This window comes from Chelonus insularis, unplaced genomic scaffold (assembly GCF_013357705.1).
Source record: "Chelonus insularis isolate UGA/USDA-ARS -01 unplaced genomic scaffold, ASM1335770v1 contig_98_pilon, whole genome shotgun sequence".
NCBI lineage: Eukaryota > Metazoa > Arthropoda > Insecta > Hymenoptera > Braconidae > Chelonus > Chelonus insularis.
In genome coordinates, this window is record NW_023276787.1 from 25,738 (window position 1) to 46,567 (window position 20,830).

The 20,830-nt window shown below is 30.2% G+C and overlaps 1 protein-coding gene and 2 pseudogenes across 2 annotated transcripts; 1 reads left to right on the forward strand and 2 right to left on the reverse strand.

Annotated features, from left to right (window-relative positions):
- Window positions 1-4,774: 4,774 nt before the first annotated feature.
- Window positions 4,775-8,764, reverse strand: LOC118073082 (FGGY carbohydrate kinase domain-containing protein). 2 transcript variants are annotated; one of them, XM_035093379.1, is made up of 9 exons: window positions 7,789-8,764; window positions 7,616-7,727; window positions 7,305-7,542; window positions 7,096-7,223; window positions 6,635-7,025; window positions 6,327-6,552; window positions 5,973-6,250; window positions 5,303-5,888; window positions 4,775-5,238 (listed from the first exon to the last, which is right to left on the reverse strand). In XM_035093379.1, the coding sequence occupies exons 1-8, from the start codon at window positions 7,963-7,965 to the stop codon at window positions 5,804-5,806; spliced, it is 1,635 nt and encodes a 544-aa protein (XP_034949270.1). In that variant the 5' UTR covers window positions 7,966-8,764; the 3' UTR covers window positions 4,775-5,238; window positions 5,303-5,803. The 2 variants fall into 2 exon arrangements, with proteins under 2 accessions (XP_034949270.1, XP_034949269.1); XM_035093378.1 differs by having other exon boundaries at window positions 4,775-5,245.
- A 191-nt stretch (window positions 8,765-8,955) lies between these two features.
- LOC118073092 (uridine 5'-monophosphate synthase-like) lies at window positions 8,956-11,268 on the forward strand (annotated as a pseudogene).
- Window positions 11,269-15,557: 4,289 nt separating this feature from the next.
- LOC118073093 (uridine 5'-monophosphate synthase-like) lies at window positions 15,558-20,330 on the reverse strand (annotated as a pseudogene).
- Window positions 20,331-20,830: the final 500 nt, after the last annotated feature.

A 20,830-nucleotide genomic window follows, 5' to 3' on the forward strand; every position in this document is an offset into this window, starting at 1 on the left:
TAAGCGTTAATGGCTGCAAACACGTTGTAGCCGGCGTCTGTAGACCTAGCACAATAATAGGACACCTACCATTGGCTAGGTTGGAGAAGACGAGCTGTAATTAGATAAGCGCTGAAAGAAAGAGCTAGGATAGGGCGAGCGGATCGGGTGGGCTCGACTGAGCAAGAGCTGGGACGAGAGCGAGTTCAGCTGACAGGTTGCGATTAACCTCTCTCAACAGTAAGAAATTTCCTTATAGATTCTCGTAAAACAAGTTCAATTTCTGATGCAATTTTCAGATTCATTCTCATAAGTTTTTTTTTTATCGGTTTCTATGGGATTGTTCAATCAGGGTATGATCATGCAAATAATTTCTCCGAGCTTGCATGGTTATAGTCTGGTTGAATTTATTAATTATCGGATAGCTTTCTTTTCTATTGAAATATTTGGTAGTGCTGTCGTTGTCGAAAGAAAGTTGATCTTCAGTTACAGAAGGTTGATAAGATGTTACATTGATTATCGTGTCACTGATTATTTTTGAAATTTTATATATATATATATAACAATAATTATTAATCCAATTATAAATTGGAAGTAATGATCTACAGTTAGAAACACTTTATTAATGAGTAAATTAACATGTGTTGAATTTGAAGGGTAGCCTACTTCTGTAGCAACATTAATTTGATTGTAACTTATCTCAAGAGCTTCGAGCCACGATGCTAATCCCAATGATTTATTAAGTCTTCCAACACTATTATAAGGTAAATCTAATCATTTTAATGATGCTCGAATAAAACCAACACCTACATCATTTCCACATATTGCTAATAGTCAGTATATTGTTCCAATGTCACCATGTCCAGTACAGTTTATACTCTCTAATTGTCCTCGGATACCTTGAATACCTTCAACAAAATTTATGGATAATGCTTGAAGCTTAAAATATTTAAAATGGTGAAATTATACATTATTCACTATAAAAATTTTCAAATCAATAATTTCTATTATCACTGATAATAGTAAATTAAACAAATTAGACAGCTTATTAGCTAAAACTATAGTCAATAAATTTTTTATTTATGAAAATATTCAAAGTACATGAACATTGTTTTATTTTAAATTAGATTTACCTCGATGATATTGTTTTAAAGCAGCAATAATAAAGTTGACGATATCATAGCATGACGATATTAATAAAATTTTTAGGTTTTTTCTGACTTTGAGTCGGCTGAGTGAGAAGTCGGGACTTTGTGGACTGTATTTTTTAGGATGTTTGGATGCTAGAACAGTCGGTACTTTTGAACGGTGTAAATGAATCAGCTGACATTATTTAACAGTAACAAATAACGATTTATTGACCACAAAAGTAACAGTAACAGAAAAATAACGAGACGAGAGTCTGTCTGATAATTATATAAGATGAGTTCACTGAAAAACAAAGTCTTCGAATTGTCTGTACAGTATTGAGTTCACTTAAATTTCACATAGAGAGTTCACTGATGAGTAGAATATCACAGAAAAGTTGTAAGTTTTCCTGTACTGGTCTCTGTACCAGGAGTCGTCTGATTTTCAATGTGTTGGCGTCAGTCACACAGACACAAGCGAGTTGTTCTGATGGATCTTATGTGTGTGACTGTCCATGAGGCTGTGAGGCGTCTAAGCCGACATCATTCGCGCCTTTTGTAAGAAAGTGCTGATGCGGACCAACATGAGCTTCCTGAAGATGTCTTCTAAGAGGTAGACTGCCTGATGAGTTCATAATCATCATTATAGATGATGAACTGGTGAGTAAGTCCATGTCTGAGGAGTTGTCTGGGTTTTCACTAGACAGTTCGACTGCGTGAGCTCTCTGCCAGTACACACGTACCGAGTTGACTGTTGCAACGAGTTGTCTGTGGGTTGGCATCGTCCGATGATGCCCAAGAGTCGTCCGAGTACGAGCTACGTACGAATACTCGCAGTAACCGGCAAATACAGACTAATACAGACCGTTTTTCCCGAAACCTCTGTGTTCTCGAAGCTTCTAGGCCCTTAGAGAAGGGATATATACGCCGAGGAATTACTTAGAGTTGTCTAATTGGCGAAAATGAGTTGGCAGGAGAGACCTTGAGTCATCTAATTATTCGGTAGGGAGAAAAATGTTGGGCTGTCGGTAGAGTACCTCAGACCAAGTCAGAACAAGGTTACATACACATTACATGTATTTGAAAGATTTTTTATATGAAAACATAGATAGATAAAAAAAATGCTTATATTAATTAATTTACGTTTTAATTATTATTTATTGTTTGTTTGCCACTTTATTTAATTGAAATTTAATATTTAACATTCAGTGCTATCTATTTGTGCCAACAAAGAACTAACCTTATTACGTAGCGGTTTTTTACACTGAGCTCCTTTTCGCTATTCTTTGATACATGGCTACAGGGCAACCAACCTACCAACAAAAAATTACTACCCTAGTTTTATGCAACTTTGCGCCGTCTCCTGTCGTAGCAACTTTTGTTGATAAATGACACAAATACACGAGATTATTACTATAAACTCCAAAAATTAAAAACAAGTATTTAATAACCCTAGTACCCAAGTCTGTCGACAATTCTAACGATAGATCTTGGTTACTAGGGAAGTAACTCATTACTAATAAGTATGGATTGAATTTCATTTTATTATCTTGCTTTGCATTTTTTATTTTGAATTTTCCTGAATAGGCTGAGCTCATGATGAAATAGTTTAAAGGAATGCATAGACTATGTTTTGATTTTTGTCTTTAAGTTTCTTGAATATATGAAATTCTTTTTATTGATTATAAATTTTCCGTTTCTGATATCTTAAGAACGGATCGAGAAATCAACTCTAACCAAAATTTACTCGGAAGATATTATTATAAAGAAGATCTGGAAGGAATTTAAACAGATTCAGTCGAGCTGTTTTTTTTATAACAATAAAACTAATGAATAGATAACAAAATTAGCTATTTAATATCAGTGCTCTGCAGTGATCTCGTTGCGACCCGAAAGGTCCACACGACTAACTTCCCAGGGGAAAAAATGAAAAAACACCTCGAATAAAACCTGTTTTCATTTTTTATAACAAATGGAATTGTTTATAACAATTTAAAACTTATTATTTAAATATTACTATGATCAATAATCACTTGTTAGTGACAATGTTCAATTGTTATGAACACAACTCCATATTATTGACAATTATTATTGACTATTATAGCGTCTTTAATGCTGTTTTCTCAATCCTAACACGAGTTGAAAATTCTTTCATTGCTGATTTTGTTTTTCAAAATTTTTTTTTCGATGAAATATTGTCACCATATTTTCATACAAGTATTCTAATAATTTAATATTCATATTTCTTAAAAGATTTTGAAATTTTGTCTAAAAAATGGTATAATTTTTAAATTGAGAAATTCAGGTCATTTTCCATTTTTTCTAGTTTTTTGGTTCTGCAAAAAAAATGGCTCGACCGATTTTGCTGAAAATCTAATCAATTTTGAGTTACATAATTACGCGTCGAATGCAATTGGTCCCCCATCGATATCATTTTTCGTTCTCGAGATAATCGAGGCGAAAAATAATTCCGAACGCACATACGTACACACGCACATACGTACATACAGACGTCCACTGGAAAACGATCGTATTCGACTCTGGGGACCTTAAAACGTGAAGATATATCAAAATTCGGGATTCGCAAAATCGAACCTATTACTATAACTTCCCACTGGGAAGTTAATAATTTCTAAGATGTGTGTCCTTTTCGAATCTGTTAATTTTCTCTAGAACTTTTTTAATGTTCTCTTTTTAAATACTATAAAATCCTACCATGGGACATTGATTAGGCGAAAGTCATGTTTCCATGTTTTAGAATAGCGCAGTCGGCAGCGTATTGGACTGTGGACCCGAGGATGCCAGGATCGAATCTCATCATCAGCAGGATTTTTTCGGACAATGTTTCTAATAAATTTTATTCCAGGTGTATATTAAAACAACAAATTCGTGTAAACAAAGAACCTTCTAAAGCGAATTAAAATTTCCTTTTGTTTAAAAGAATTTTTTTTTGTGGTAATAAGATCCTATTGAAACGTCGAATAGGTTTACCCTTAATTTTATAGGAAATTCGGAGACAACAATATTCCTATTGAATTATATCAAATCTTATTAAAGCATCGAAAAGGAATTGCCTCTTTTCGATGGGGAAATTGTAATCTCACAGGTGCTATTAAATTTACTAAAATTCTATTGAAGAATCGAATAGGATTCTGCATCATTCTATAGGAAATTCTGAGACAACAGTATTTCCACTGAATAGTATCAAATCATATTGGGAAGTTAAATAGGATTCAGCGTACCTCAATAGGACAACTCAATAGGATTCAAGCGATTTCTATAGGAAAAACAAAAAACGAAAATGTTCAATAGGATTCTTTAAGCAGGGATTTGCCAGGAGTTTAGTTTAAAATACATTTTTAAATGGACTTTGGTCTCTACCGTTAGAGTTAATGAAGCCGAGTGTATATAAAAGTTCAATGCTGTGTGGAATCACCCCAATAGCTACCGCAACCGTGTTGGACTTCTACATAGCTCCATAAGAATAGATACTACTAAATTTTCGAGACACCTCGGCCCATTTGAAATAAACTTCTATTCACAGCTCTTTTCTCTAACATAATTTATTGTTTTATTTATATATTTACTTCATAAAGAATATGTTTAAATATGAATGAATAATAATCATCATCACTTTATAGGAGGAAAATATAAAAAATTACTATATATGAAATTAGGAAGTTTTACAGTTTAATGCAATAGTCATCTATTATTTCAGGACAGTTGTGAAGACAAACAATAGCATAACATGACATAGTTACATTAATATTTTTCACGTCGCGAGAAAATAATGGAACAATTGAAAAATCAGCTATAAAATTTTGGAATTTTTTACTCCATGACCAATTTTGAATGAAATTTTTATTTGGATGACACCCATCATAAATTATATTCTTCTCTTTCGCAGGAAGCATGTCACTCCTGATAAAACAACGTACCATTTTACCCTCATCGAATTCTTCACTAGCTCGCACCTTTATTTTAAGTTGAAGTTGATCACCAACTTTGATTTCATTCACTTCTTTTCCTTCTTTATAAAATAGTAAAATTGCTTGAATTGGAGATAAACTATTCAAATCGTCGTCGTTATCTGAATAGAAGAATATTTTTGTAGCAGTGATTTCTCGAATTCCTGAAAACTATTAAATTACATATATAGAAAATTCAGCTATACAAAGTGAAATCCAAATACTCACTTTTTCATCTTCAAGCGAAAATATAAAACAATTCAAAACTGCACTAAGAATAAGAGTTTCTTTATGAATTTTCATAATTATCTTAAGAATAAAATATACTAGAACATATCAAGTTAAGTAAAACATAGACAGAATGAAAGTTGTTATTTTGGATCGCTTAATATATATCTTTCATAACTGAATGAATAAATGAATGACGCACGTACATAAATCAAACCTGATCTGATTAGTCACGTTTGTTTTCCATGATAAATAAGAATTGTGCTACATCCAATATTGTTATGGATTTAATTTAATTATCATTATATAATAAATAAAAATATAAATTTTTAGGTATCAAAAACGCGTTTCATTAAAGAAAATTTCGTCCATAAATCATGATTACTTATCATGAGAATAGATTTATTATTTGAATGTGAAATGTTTAAAAAAATTATTCGTTATCTCTTTACTTTCGTGAGGTCTTTTTCGTTAAGAAATTTTATGTAATAAATATTACATCTAAACTTCTTGATTCATCATCTTTTTGTATTCTTTCTGATCTTGAACCATTTTTTGAAAAACTTTGTATTTTCGACAATGATACCTTTAACAAAATTGAAAACAATAATTATATAATATTTTATTAACAATATAAAAGTTTTTTTCAACTCGTTTTTTGTCTACTTACTGATGAGATATAGCTTTAGGCTTAATGACATTAGCATTTCCAGCCATGTATCTGATGGCTTTACTAACTGAAGAAAACGATACAGCTGCACAACATCCAAGAATTGCTGCTCCTAATAAAACAGACTCTTTTTCTTGAGGGATTAATACAGGCAAACCTAAAACGTCAGCTTGCGTTTGTACGAATAAAGAATTCTGACTGAGACCTCCACATATCAAAATTGATTCTATTCTATGTCCTGCAAGAATCAGAGCATCTAGAATATGTTTTGTCCCATACTAAAACAGTAAACAATTAATCGTATAAAAATATATTTAAAAAAAGAAATATAATAAAATATTTAATAATATTTACAGTCAGAGCTTGCATCGTTGCAAGATAAAGAACAGCTAGTGATTCCTCATCAGATGAAAGTGATAGTCCTGAAATCATTCCTTGTAAAGTAGGATCAGCTAAAGGGGAACGATTACCATGGAAGTCAGGCCAAACGTGAAAATCTTGTGTTAAATATGAAACATCAGGAAAATTATTACGTTCAGTCATTAATTGTAAGCGATTTGAGAGATACTGTTGAATATGCCTAAATGAATAATGTCATCAATTGATTAATATTTATTTATAACTTCATTACTTTTTATTGAATAATTAACAATGAAACTTACATTTTTCCATAGATTTTATTTTTTATGCTTGAAGATGCTGGATGTGAATCTATCACATGATCAAGAAGCTTTCCAGTTGCACTCTGACCTCCTTCGTTGAGCCATAATGAAGGAACCATTGCACTATAATAAGGACCCCAAACACCATTAACGAAAATTGGTTTAGTGGATATAGCCATGTGACAAGTAGATGTTCCACATATAAGACTAAGTCGACTGGTAAAATTATTACTTATTTCAGGTGCAGAACAGCCTATCATACCAAGACCTCCTGCGTGAGCATCAATAATCGATGTTCCTACTGGTGTCCCTTCATTAAGTCCTAATTCTGCAGCTGCTTTTACGGAAAGACCTTTTCCCACAGGCTCTCCAGGTGCTTTTACTTCATTACCTATGAGATAGTAATTTATAAAAAATTTTGTTATGATTTTTTCATAATAATTTAACTAATTATATTTTACCTATTCTTTTCCAGTTATTATCTTTTAATGAGGCTAGTCCAATTTGATTAAAAAATTCCTCACACCAGTTATTTTTTCCATCTGGTTTTGCTGTATAATTCCATTTGCATACAAGCGAGCATAAAGATCTATCGAATACAATATTAAATCGATGTTTAAATAAATTATGAATGACATTGCTAATAATGCAAATAAAAATAATTTTTTACCGAGATTCAGAACCGGTTGCTTTCCATGTTAAAAAATCTGGCAAATCGAATAATAATTGAGATTTACTCCAAGACTTAGGAAGATTTTTTTTCAACCAAAGAATCTTTGGTATTTCCATTTCTAGAGATATCTTTCCACCAACATATTTAAGTATATTATGACCCATCATATTGATAAAATTAGCTTCAGCTTCTGCTCTATGGTCCAACCAAAGAATGACATTACGTTTATCATCTCCTATAATAATAAATAAATGACGGATGATAATTTTTTCTTGTTTAAATATTGATAAGATCAAATAAATACTAGCCAGTTACACTTGCAGTTACTGGTTGGCCAGATTCATCTAAAAGAACTAAAGAACATGTAGCATCAAATCCTATACCTTTTATAAACTCTTTTTTAACGTCATTAGTCACATTCTGCAATACGCATACATTAATTTAAATTCATTAAATTTGAAAAATAAAAGAAATATATTACCTTGACTACTCTTTTCACAGATTCCCAAATGTCTTCAGAAGACTGTTCATAATAGTCTGGAATGCTGTTAAATGTTTCAATAGGATTAGTAGCAATTTTTATAAGCTTTCCATTGGCATCAAATAAAGCACCACGAACGCTTCCTGTGCCAACATCTACTCCAAGGAAATAATCCATCTTTTATCAAGCAATCCAATAAACTAAAATTCGTGAATTAATGTTCATTTGCATTAGGTCTACACTGCAGATATACTTATCGTCACTTGAAAGATAAAAAATTGTAAAGCAAAAAAACAAATCATTCAACAGATTGTTGTTCAACGTCATACGACCTCAAGATAACTCGAACGTTCCTTAGTTCAAAAAATATTAATTATTCGTAGAATTATTTAAAAAATAGAAAAACATACATTTGGATAAAATTGATAAGAATATTTCTAATTCTTTATGGCACGCATTATTATTAGAATTGTATTTAAGTTAAAAAATAACTTTTTCTACGTTATTGATTGGATCAATGACAAAAATTGGATTATTAGAATTTGAAAATTTTCTAAATTCTCAATTGAAAATATCAAAACTGCCTTGAACATCGCATCCATGACCCATCGACATCTCCACGCACGAGCATTGTCCACGTGACTGTACGTAAAACCAATCCTCAGTTTATGTCAATAAAAGAGCAATGGTACAACACTGATCAAAATTTCTCTCCTCCACAGCCCGAGAATGTTTACTCGGGGATATATGCATAGAATAATGATAAACTTTATTTGCATCGAAACTTTACAGTTCCATACAGCCGTACACAGAGATATTATAATAGAAAATTAAAAAAGTAATAAATTATTGAATAGATAACGAATTAAATAATAATAATCTTTGAAGCTTTTAGAAAATTACAAATTGCAGTTACAATATTTTTAGTAGGGTTAGAAAGGACAAGTTTAATTTCAACAAGAGGGAATATATCCATTTTAGACAGCACATTGAAGATACAGTACTGGACATAAATGCTGTGTGATTTTCTATAGGACAGTACAAGGAAATTGCATGTATAACCTTCAAAAAATTAAACAGCATTTATGTCCGGTACTGTAGTACCAGAGAAGAGAGACGTGAATAGAAATTTATTTCAAATGGGCCGATGTGTTCCAGAAATGTAGTATGGGTTCTTATGGAGCCAGATATGTAGGAGTTTAACACGGTTGGGGTGGCCTGGGGTGATCCCTAAACAGAACACAGCATTGAACTTCCATGCAGGTCTATTTTCTCTGATATAGTACATACACTCGGCTTCAGACTTAAGGCTGGGCTATATCGGAGAAAAGTTCCGAAGTTGACTTTGCGCCCTCGCGTTGGGAGGCAGAAGGCCGAAGCTCGATTTCAATTGAAATTGAGGGGACGGCGAACTTACGCAAGAACTAGAAAAGTTTTTTTTTGTTGTCAGATTGAGGGTGCCATAGGGAGCGTGACATCCGTCCCCAATAAGATGTCAGTCAAAGGCATTTTTAAAATTTTTAAAATTTAAATCTTTAAATGTATAATCTTACTGATTGTCAATCAAATTCTATGATGCCCAGATTTTTTATCTAATGATCATTTTAAAAATAAGCTTTATTCTTTTAATCTTTTAAAATTGGTTTTTTTTAATTTCAATCATTTAATATTCAATCAAATTATAAAAATGTTCCTTTTTTTAATATTTATCATTCCGTTGAACAGTCAACTTAAGAAATTAGGACCGGTAAATTATCTAGCGGCGGTATAGTAGAAAAAAATTCAACTAGTGTCACTGTTTTCTGATAGATGACAGTAATTGCACTGTTTTCAATTAAAAATTCAAAATGCTTATACAAAGAAAAGTCTTCTTTCTGGCTCATGTAATGTCATGTAATTCCTACTACATAAATAAGGATGTTTAGGCTTATAATCTAATGACAATAACATTTTTATCTTAATGTTAACGTACACTCGTGTTCATTAATGCCTTCCCATTACCATGGGAGAAATTACCGACCGAGACGGTTTTTTTTTTATATGAATTATTCCATCTATTATTTTTCAAATATTCTATGACTAAATTCTCCTCCGGCCCTGCCCCCTCTTAAAAATAAATTTTCCTACTCCAAAACATCTTATTTCCCCTAATTTTAATTATTTCCCCTCATTTTTGACAGCTAACAAACATTTTTGTTTATAAATAATAAACAGTGTACAGTGTCAATTTTATAAATGTAAACATAACTCGTGTTGACATGTATTCGAGAGGCGAGTTATCATAGGATATCTAAAGATTTTTGTAAGTAATTATCAAATTTAAATTTAATTTAATATTACAGGTTATAATGTAATTAAAATATAATTGATATCAATTATATTTTATTATGATTTATCTCAATTTTAGAGCCGGCTTTCAAGTACTCTTTGGAAATTAAGCGATAGTAGTCAAAAAATTGATCAATTATGTGGTACATTCCAATGATAATAAGAAAAAAGAAGCAAAAAGTTATAGTACAAAAAAAATGATTAAAGGTGAATACAAAAAAGGAGATAATTGTGTTATTATCGAAGATGTTATTATCAGTGGAAGTAGTATTTTAGAAAAGACTTAACTCCAGAAGGTTTGAACGTTACTAAAGCATTAGTAATTATAGACCGAGAACAAAGTGGCAAAAAAAATATAGAAAATGCTGGTATTAAAGTAAGAAGTTTGTATACTCTTACCAAGTTAATGAAGTATCTTTTTGAAGCTGTTAAAATTACTTTAGAAACGATTAAAAATGTTTCTCAATACATAAAAGAATATTCAGCGACATTGATAACATTGAATAAAGGTAAAAATTAATATAAATTTTAAAACATTCATAAAAATGAATGATTGATTTTTAAATATTTAATATGTTTACAGAATCATCACATAATCGTTTGATAATGGATTATGCATCTAGATCAAAGCTTACTATGAATCAGCTGGCTGCCAATCTTTTCGAGCTCATGGGAAAAAAAAAAACAAATCTTTGATTAGCAGCTGACATGACAAAAACTAATGATATTTTAGAATTAGCTGAACTTGCTGGACCCCACATTGTTATTTTAAAAATCCACGTAGACATAATTGATGATTTTTATGAAGCATTAAAACATAAATTTTTGATCATGGAAGACTAAAAATTTTGAGATATCCGTAACACAGTAGCTCTGCAATATTCTAAAGGATTGTATAAAATCTCGGAGTGGGCGGATTTGGTAACTATTCATCCAGTATCTGGTACAGGAGTTTTAGATGGTGTCAAAGAAGCTTCAAAACATATTTACAAAGATCGAGGAAAATTCTTAATCACAGAAACGTAATCACAGAAATGTCATCACTTATTTTTAGTTTTTTTATTTTTTTTAGGTAACATTATTCCTTCACTCTCTTTCAGAAGCAGAAATGAAACAGAATTCATTTTTGTTTATAAATAATAAACAGTGTATCTTCAGTGAATTTAAATGTTACATTTATTATAATTATAAAAAATGTTATGACTTCAGTCATAACAATTCATTATTTTTGTTATTTTTCAATATACATATTAATAAATGTTAATGATAATCACAAAAAATACTTTTTATTTTTATTCTTATTTTTATTAATATTTGAAACATAGTACATTCTCATTCTTAAAAAGATCTAATTCTTTTTTGAGAAAAATATCATACGTATTTGCAATGATATGATAAGAAAATTTTTTATTTAATTATTTATACAAAGATATTTAATAAATAAGCAGTTCTATTAAGTGAATCGAAGACAAACTATTAACTATGTTTACTGAAAAAGTAACAATAAATATTCACTTCACTGCATAATATACTGTTAACGGTCTTTACAATAACAATTCATTAATTTTGAACTCTACAATTTATATCTGAATTCCTTATATATATAAATATATAATATAAATATATTTAACGAGATAAATTATGTAATTGTGGATCTTTTTTATCACTAGACATTGCAAACATATATATGTCTATCACTAGACATTTATACATTGAAGACTTGCTTTTCAGGATTAAAATTATAAGTAAAACTTGATGATATAATCGAAAAGTTTTCCTTTCGATCTTAATTTTCCAATTTTGTATAATCGTCTTTGTCGCTGTAAAAATTTTTTACTATTAAAATTGAATAAAAAAAAAAAAATTTTTACTTACCTCAAATTCAAGCATCAGTTCACAATATTTTAAATAGCAGTCAATGCAATTAATCTCTTTAACGCCAATATCATTTGCAATCATTCTACAACAAATTTAATCTGATAAATATTTATTAAGGTGTCTTATAAAGAATGTTCTTTTCTTAAATGATTTTTTTAAAAAATGAAAAAAAAATTATTTTCAGATGAAAACAATACAGTAACCGTATTTGACGCACTACTATTATAATAAGATATCTTAATATTGAATTAGTGTTAAGTATAATATTTATAAAAAACTTACTGCCATACTTTCATGTTGTGCAAATAAATATTGAAAACCTGCAACAATCCTTCCTTTTTAAACATGTATCGATACCGATACATTCGAAGCATAATCAACTTCTTCATCATATTTCTTGTCCACATTTTTAAATATTTTTCGAAATAATTGTGCAATTAACGTATTTTTTATCAATTTCACTTCCAAAAGTGATTTAGTATAATGAATTAAAAATCTATAAATCGATTTTTCTTTGTTTTTATAATTTTTATTCTTTTTTTGTTTAAATGAACAAAAGAAAAACGTGATAATTAAAACTAAAGTTTAAACATTTTTTTTTAATCAATAATAATCACCAAACGAATTTTATGTTCAGATATGAAAGAAATAAAAATTTCTTAAATAATTTAAATATTTAAAAAAAATTTTCTTAAATAATTGAAATAAGATAATGAAATAAAATACTTGGAAGCTACTAAGGATTTGCAACTCCAGATGAGAATACTCTTACTGTTTCTTTTGAGAATATTGAGAAATATTATCAACGACAATTACTGAATAATATTACAGAATTTATATATCTATGCCAAGTAGATTGTAATTTTGACAAAGATATTGTTATTAAAAAAATGATGAACAATGTCGTGTGAGTCTTGTAGATGTACTAACTAGGCATAAATTAATTTAATTGTGCCACTTATCAGAATTTATGGAAAAATTGTTAGAACCCATCCAATACATCAAGAATTAGTTCTTGGAATATTCTCAGGTATTAACTATATTGCTGTTCCAGCCTTATGATCTCTAGTTAATATTTTATCCAATAGCCATTGTTTATGATAACATCCTGCAATCGTTTATGCATGGAGTTGGATAAATTTACTGTGATATCAGGACGTTGCTGAACTCTGGTCCAAACTTGTTGGACATGTATTCGGAGATCGTCTCTCGTTCTTGGGAGCTGTCCTGTTCTCCATTTCAGACTCATGTAACCTAGATAAAATTTTTTATTAAAATAAGTTTATAGAATTAGAATAATATTATTGAATTACTCCAGATGTTTTCAATAGGATTCAGATCTGGGGATTTTGCAGGATGAGGCAGGAGAAGAATTTCAGGATGTCTGTCAAACCAATTTGTAACTATCCTTGCTGTATGTACTGCACTGTTATCTTGCACAAACGGGAGAATTCGATAATCTTCTTCTGGATAAACCTCTCTTGCAGCAGGCAACATTACTTCTTCAAGGACGTCGACGTATTCTTCAGCATTCATTCTTGACGACACCTCTTGTAATACCATTACTCCATAACTGGTCATGCAACCCCAGAACATAATGTTTTGTCGGTTGCTATAATTGTCTGGAAATACGTATCGCGGTTTCAATCTATCACATCTAGGTCGCCAGATTTTTAATTTTCCAGACATTGATGTTGAAAATAGCTGAAATGTATAAAGCTTTTTCTAGTAAATTAAAATTAGAGAAAGGATTAAGTTATTTCTTACTTTTTCATCTGACCAAATTACATGAGCCGAGTGATTTTGTCCCCATCCTAGAAAATCATGAGCATATTGTATTCTAGCTCTTCGATGATCATCTGTAAGGGATGGTTTTTTTTGCAGCTATGCAGCTCACCAGTCCTGCCTCTTTGAACCTACGTCGAGCTGTCAGATCAGATATATTTACTCTAGTCCGAACTACAATATCTGCTGAAGTTTCTGAGGGATGGTTGACGAGATTTGCGATCATTTGCTGATTTTCATCATGAGTTGTTTTTCTAGGCCGATGGTTATTTTTTCTATGATCTTCCAATAATGCTTCATTACCAATTTCATATTTCGTTTTCCATAAATTCACAGTTTTTTGTACTGCATTGTAATAATGCAGATACTTCTGCTACACTCTTACCTGCTTCCAAAAGTCCAATAATTATGCCTCTTTGAGCAGGAGATAGATTAGTATATATATTGGATCTGTTCATTATATCACTCGAGTGAAATATTTCTTTAGATATCTTAAAAAATATTTTTCAACATGTTATGATAAATCAATGTCATAAACAATTGAATGATAAAAAAACAAGTGATAAGAATGATTATCTATCTAAATAAATTCAAATTTAGTTTGTATTAAGTATTTTTAAGTGTCTTTTGAATTTTAAAATTATTGTTGGAGAACCATCATCAATAGTTCAATCTCCTGGAGGCGACACATTGCGTCATAATTTCCAGCAAATCCAGGAAGAGCGAACGTTAACTCAAGACATTCCTCAACAGCCACACTCTAATAAAGAAAAAGCTTCAAGTAGAAATCAGAGAGAAATACCTGAACCTGGACCTCCAGCACGACCTGCCATTCCTCACAGACTCATTGAACCACAAGCGCCTTCTCGACCATTGGCACCAACCCCTCGAGATGATCCAAGACACCAGCACAAAGTTTCTACGCCACCTTCTAATCATCATTCAGCTGCGAATTCAAGTGGAGCAGGCAGTGGAGGATCTGGTGCACAAGCTCCACAAAGAAATAGTCAAGGCCAAGAAGAGAAAAAACTGAAAGTGAAATAATCTTTGGCAATAGACAACAAAACTTCTTACGAGAACGACATGAAGCCAGACTTTTGCGAGCAAGTGAGGACTCTTCAAGAAGACGAAGTTGTAGACCTACTGACCCACCGACTTCTGACGATGCTGGAAATATTAAGTCTACAGCTAGTACCACAGCTAGCGAGTACAGCCCTGTTATCACCCAGAATCGACAAGTCAAACAGCGAAGAGTATCGACAAGCTGTCAAAACACCTGCACCTCTTGCACTTCAACAGAAACAGAGATCTTTCTTGACCTTTGGTTTTGGTGCTGGTCCAGCGAGAAGAGAATCACATGTCAATGTTAATGTCACTCCTACAAGTCATGATTTAGCTTCAGATACTCCGGAAATTAAATAAAATAAAATATCTTTGTATAAATAATTAAATAAAAAATTTTCTTATCATATCATTGCAAATACGTATGATATTTTTCTCAAAAAAGAATTAGATCTTTTTAAGAATGAGAATGTACTATGTTTCAAATATTAATAAAAATAAGAATAAAAATAAAAAGTATTTTTTGTGATTATCATTAACATTTATTAATATGTATATTGAAAAATAACAAAAATAATGAATTGTTATGACTGAAGTCATAACATTTTTTATAATTATAATAAATGTAACATTTAAATTCACTGAAGATACACTGTTTATTATTTATAAACAAAAATGAATTCTGTTTCATTTCTGCTTCTGAAAGAGAGTGAAGGAATAATGTTACCTAAAAAAATAAAAAAACTAAAAATAAGTGATGACATTTCTGTGATTACGTTTCTGTGATTAAGAATTTTCCTCGATCTTTGTAAATATGTTTTGAAGCTTCTTTGACACCATCTAAAACTCCTGTACCAGATACTGGATGAATAGTTACCAAATCCGCCCACTCCGAGATTTTATACAATCCTTTAGAATATTGCAGAGCTACTGTGTTACGGATATCTCAAAATTTTTAGTCTTCCATGATCAAAAATTTATGTTTTAATGCTTCATAAAAATCATCAATTATGTCTACGTGGATTTTTAAAATAACAATGTGGGGTCCAGCAAGTTCAGCTAATTCTAAAATATCATTAGTTTTTGTCATGTCAGCTGCTAATCAAAGATTTGTTTTTTTTTCCCATGAGCTCGAAAAGATTGGCAGCCAGCTGATTCATAGTAAGCTTTGATCTAGATGCATAATCCATTATCAAACGATTATGTGATGATTCTGTAAACATATTAAATATTTAAAAATCAATCATTCATTTTTATGAATGTTTTAAAATTTATATTAATTTTTACCTTTATTCAATGTTATCAATGTCGCTGAATATTCTTTTATGTATTGAGAAACATTTTTAATCGTTTCTAAAGTAATTTTAACAGCTTCAAAAAGATACTTCATTAACTTGGTAAGAGTATACAAACTTCTTACTTTAATACCAGCATTTTCTATATTTTTTTTGCCACTTTGTTCTCGGTCTATAATTACTAATGCTTTAGTAACGTTCAAACCTTCTGGAGTTAAGTCTTTTCTAAAATACTACTTCCACTGATAATAACATCTTCGATAATAACACAATTATCTCCTTTTTTGTATTCACCTTTAATCATTTTTTTTGTACTATAACTTTTTGCTTCTTTTTTCTTATTATCATTGGAATGTACCACATAATTGATCAATTTTTTGACTACTATCGCTTAATTTCCAAAGAGTACTTGAAAGCCGGCTCTAAAATTGAGATAAATCATAATAAAATATAATTGATATCAATTATATTTTAATTACATTATAACCTGTAATATTAAATTAAATTTAAATTTGATAATTACTTACAAAAATCTTTAGATATCCTATGATAACTCGCCTCTCGAATACATGTCAACACGAGTTATGTTTACATTTATAAAATTGACACTGTACACTGTTTATTATTTATAAACAAAAATGTTTGTTAGCTGTCAAAAATGAGGGGAAATAATTAAAATTAGGGGAAATAAGATGTTTTGGAGTAGGAAAATTTATTTTTAAGAGGGGGCAGGGCCGGAGGAGAATTTAGTCATAGAATATTTGAAAAATAATAGATGGAATAATTCATATAAAAAAAAAACCGTCTCGGTCGGTAATTTCTCCTATGGTAATGGGAAGGCATTAATGAACACGAGTGTAATAACGTAATCCAAGTGAAAAAAATTTGAAAACTGAATTATTAAAAAGTTGAAAAACTTCACAAATCATGTCGGTCAGTATTATTCTCTTCTTTAATAAACATAAACAATTTTCGTGCAACGAAAAAAAAAGTTTTATTACTTAATTTTTTATAAAAATAAATCAGTATTTGTAATGAATACCTCAATTTACCTGAATTTAAATATAAATATAATATGAATATAAATTTATTAATAAATTTTAATATAAATCACTAGTCAATTTAATTATTTTAAAATAAAATAATCAGGGTCAATTAAAGAATTCAAAAATCATTCCTGAAGTTATAAGTCTAACTTTTATTTATATTTAAGAAAATGTACATTTTCTGGTATCTCTCTAACTTTGGTTTTCTACACTTCCAAATTATGAGCCACGTTGTCTTAGCTCCTGTCGAATATTTGTGCGTTCAACTACTGCCCACAAATATTCTAACAATGTCATCCTCTATATAAATTGATATTATAACAAATTATTTAAATTTAATATAAAATGATTGAATAAATTGACAAATTATATAAGTACCTTCCATTTCTCAAGGACTCTTGTAAATTATTAATGTACAAGTCAATTGTATGTTGAATTGCTCGAGAATAATTTTGTCGTGTAGTCACTTCTTTAGAATAAAAAAAACAAATTAAGTTATTTTTTTTTTTAAATATACTTATTATTATGTAACTTATATACACGTATAATATATTTTTATTTGAGTAATTAAAAATACTTAATGGAAAAATTACGTTTTTGTGTTAAAACTAATTGTCGGGTGAACTAAATTGAGTAATGATAAAAATTTCATAGGATCCTAATTTTATTTCTCTTCAATATATAATTTATTTGTGTGAAAATTTTTTTTGTTTTTTAAAAAATATGTCATTAATGAAAAAAGGAGTTTGAAATAAGAATTTTATTTAAAAAAAACCTGTTTAAAAAATTTAATTACACGATGGAAGAAACTAACTTTATTAGAAAAGTTAAACTAAGCGTAAATTAATGATACAAATACTATATTTTATTTTATTTATAATTACGATAATACTAGAAGACTGTCTTACTAATAGTCAATTAAAACACAAACTAACTAAAGAAATAGCAAGTAATTCAGTAACGTAAATGATTGATAAAATAAAAAAAGGAAATATATTGAAGAAAAATTCAATTTAATTGAAATTCAATTTGAATTTCAAAAAAAATAATAATGGAAGAAAAATTAATTTTTTCTCTCCCGAATAATTATTTTTTTGCCCTTTACTTTTTTTTAAATATATTTTATATAAATTTATAAATATATATTATATTTCAAATGGATGACTTCCGGTCATCACGAACGTGCGAAAATTGACAAACATGTTCTCGGTATGTCAAGAACATGTATGCACATTTTTAGATCTTTTGAGGTAATTATGTGGAAGAGAAAAATTTATATCTCCCACATAATTATTTTTTTTCGGCAAAAAAAATCGGAAAAAAGTGTCCAAAAAAGTATAGCTTGATCGATAGGAAATTTAATTCTCTATCGATCTATATACATGATCATTGGACCTAAAATTGACAAATTTTCTCTAAAATTTAAAGCGTGTAGAACTTGGAAAAATTCTCGCGCTGAAAAATTTCGAGCTCAGAAAGACTTTTGAAGCAACCAGCATCGGCCCAAAACATCCCCTCTTTACTCACCGTATAGTGTCTTTATCACACTTACGGTTGGAGTGAGTATTTTACTCGCAATTACGCTTTACAATACTCGGCGCGTGCGCAGAAGTTTTGTGTGAGTGCGAGTGAAGCAGAGAGATATGTTTTGCTCTCTGTCGCACCCAACGGCGGCAGAAGAGGAAAAGTGCTCTCGGGGGCCCAAATATTTATACCTGTATAACTTTTAACAGGTGCAAAATAATGAAGAACTTTGCATGTTCATTTAATAAAAATTATCGAATTTAAATTTAAAAATTATTTATATGTAATTTAAATATCAGTAAATAATAATATTAATTTTTAAATATTTGTACTTTATATTTATAAAAATTAGTCTGGAAATAATTTAGTTTCAATCTTTTATTAATATTCTTACAATTTCATACAAAATGAAAATAAAACTCAAACATAAATAAGAAATACATTAAACATTAACTTATACCGCAGTGTCTAGAGTGACCATACACGGAAAACACGGGAACACGGAAATGACTACATGGGGAAATATGACCGTTTTTTAACTGCCCCTACACGGAAACACGGGTGTCCATGTATTTTCTTCAACTGCGTACCCGTGTATCCGTGAACCCGTGGTAAATAAAATTTTCGATATGAATATCTTTTCCAACCGTGTACCCGTGTATCCGTGAACCCGTGACTAATAGATTTCCGTTAAAAACATCTTTTTCAACCGTGTATCCGTGGACTTGTAAAAATTAAAAAAATATTTCTTATTATTATCAACCGATATGAAACAAAACACTTTGCATAACGAAAAGAAAATGACCATATTATGTTAAACGGTTTATTTTAGGTTTACAATGAAATAAAATCATGAACATATATTGTTATAAATCCAAATATATTTTCCCGCTAATATTAGATAAATTTAAGAATCATCAAGTTTGACGACCGTTAAAGCTTGATCGTTTGACGATCTTCGAAGCTTGTTACAGCGAAGTCCGGGTGGTGACAATCATTAGTTAAGGTATCGAAGTCACACGCAGGATCAACTAATTTTTTTTTAACTTTTTTAGATACTGATGAAAGATTTAGTTTTGTCGATGGCTGTTGTTTATTCACGAGACTCACTTACTCACGAGTTGTTTATTCACGAGACTCTGACTTCTACATTTTTAATCCAGGAAGTTTTTTTCCTACTCCAAAAAATTCTAAATCACATTAAAGTTTCACAAAACATTCTAAATGATAGCAATAATCGAGCCCTCCAAATCTAACAGCTTTCTCGCTCTCATAATTTTTTTTTGACACTGAAACAATCATTGCAGTGGTTTACACGTTTTCTTCCCATTTTATTTTTAAGTGCAATTGTCCTTTTCTTAATTTTGGAAATCTAATTGATCTATGGAAGCCTCGAATGAATTCTATTAGCTATTAATATTATCATCTTGCAATTCGTCAGAAGTGTCTGGCCAGGGATCCCAGGGCTCCGACCCACCTGGGGTCTGACTAGATGGGTTTATCCTACAGACACCCGACTCCCTCAGGTTTGAGGGTGAGCCGGGGCTGCAGCCGTTCAGTAATTCAGTAATTCAGGTTGTCTTCTAATTAGATTGTTGCAATAATCTACCTCGTAATATATCATTTAGGTATCAAGTAATTAATTAAAAATATTTGTAACATCATTAATTGTATTTAAGAAAAATATTAAATCATCATTAACGTACTGATTATTCATTTGATAAAATTATCGTAGATTTTTGCAACGATTTAGTCAATGAAATGGTAAATGAAATTGTAGAGATGGCAACGTTGATTTAGATTTAAAAAAGTGTAAAAATCATGACTTATCAGTGTGGAAAGCGAGCACGTACAGGTACAAGAATATCCAATAGTTATTTAGGTAATGTCATTCACTTTTTATATATCATTTTATGTATCTTCATTATTATAAACTGAATAATAAATATGGATGAAGTTATCTTACTTTATTTTACGTAGATCAACAATATGAAAGCGAAGCAGAGGAATCAATAACATCTAGAAATAGCTGTAATAATAAAAACGAACAGCAAATTCTGCAGTCAAGTTCTAATGACAAAAATAATCATGAAGATCAAGAGTTTGCAAGATTTCAGAGTAGCT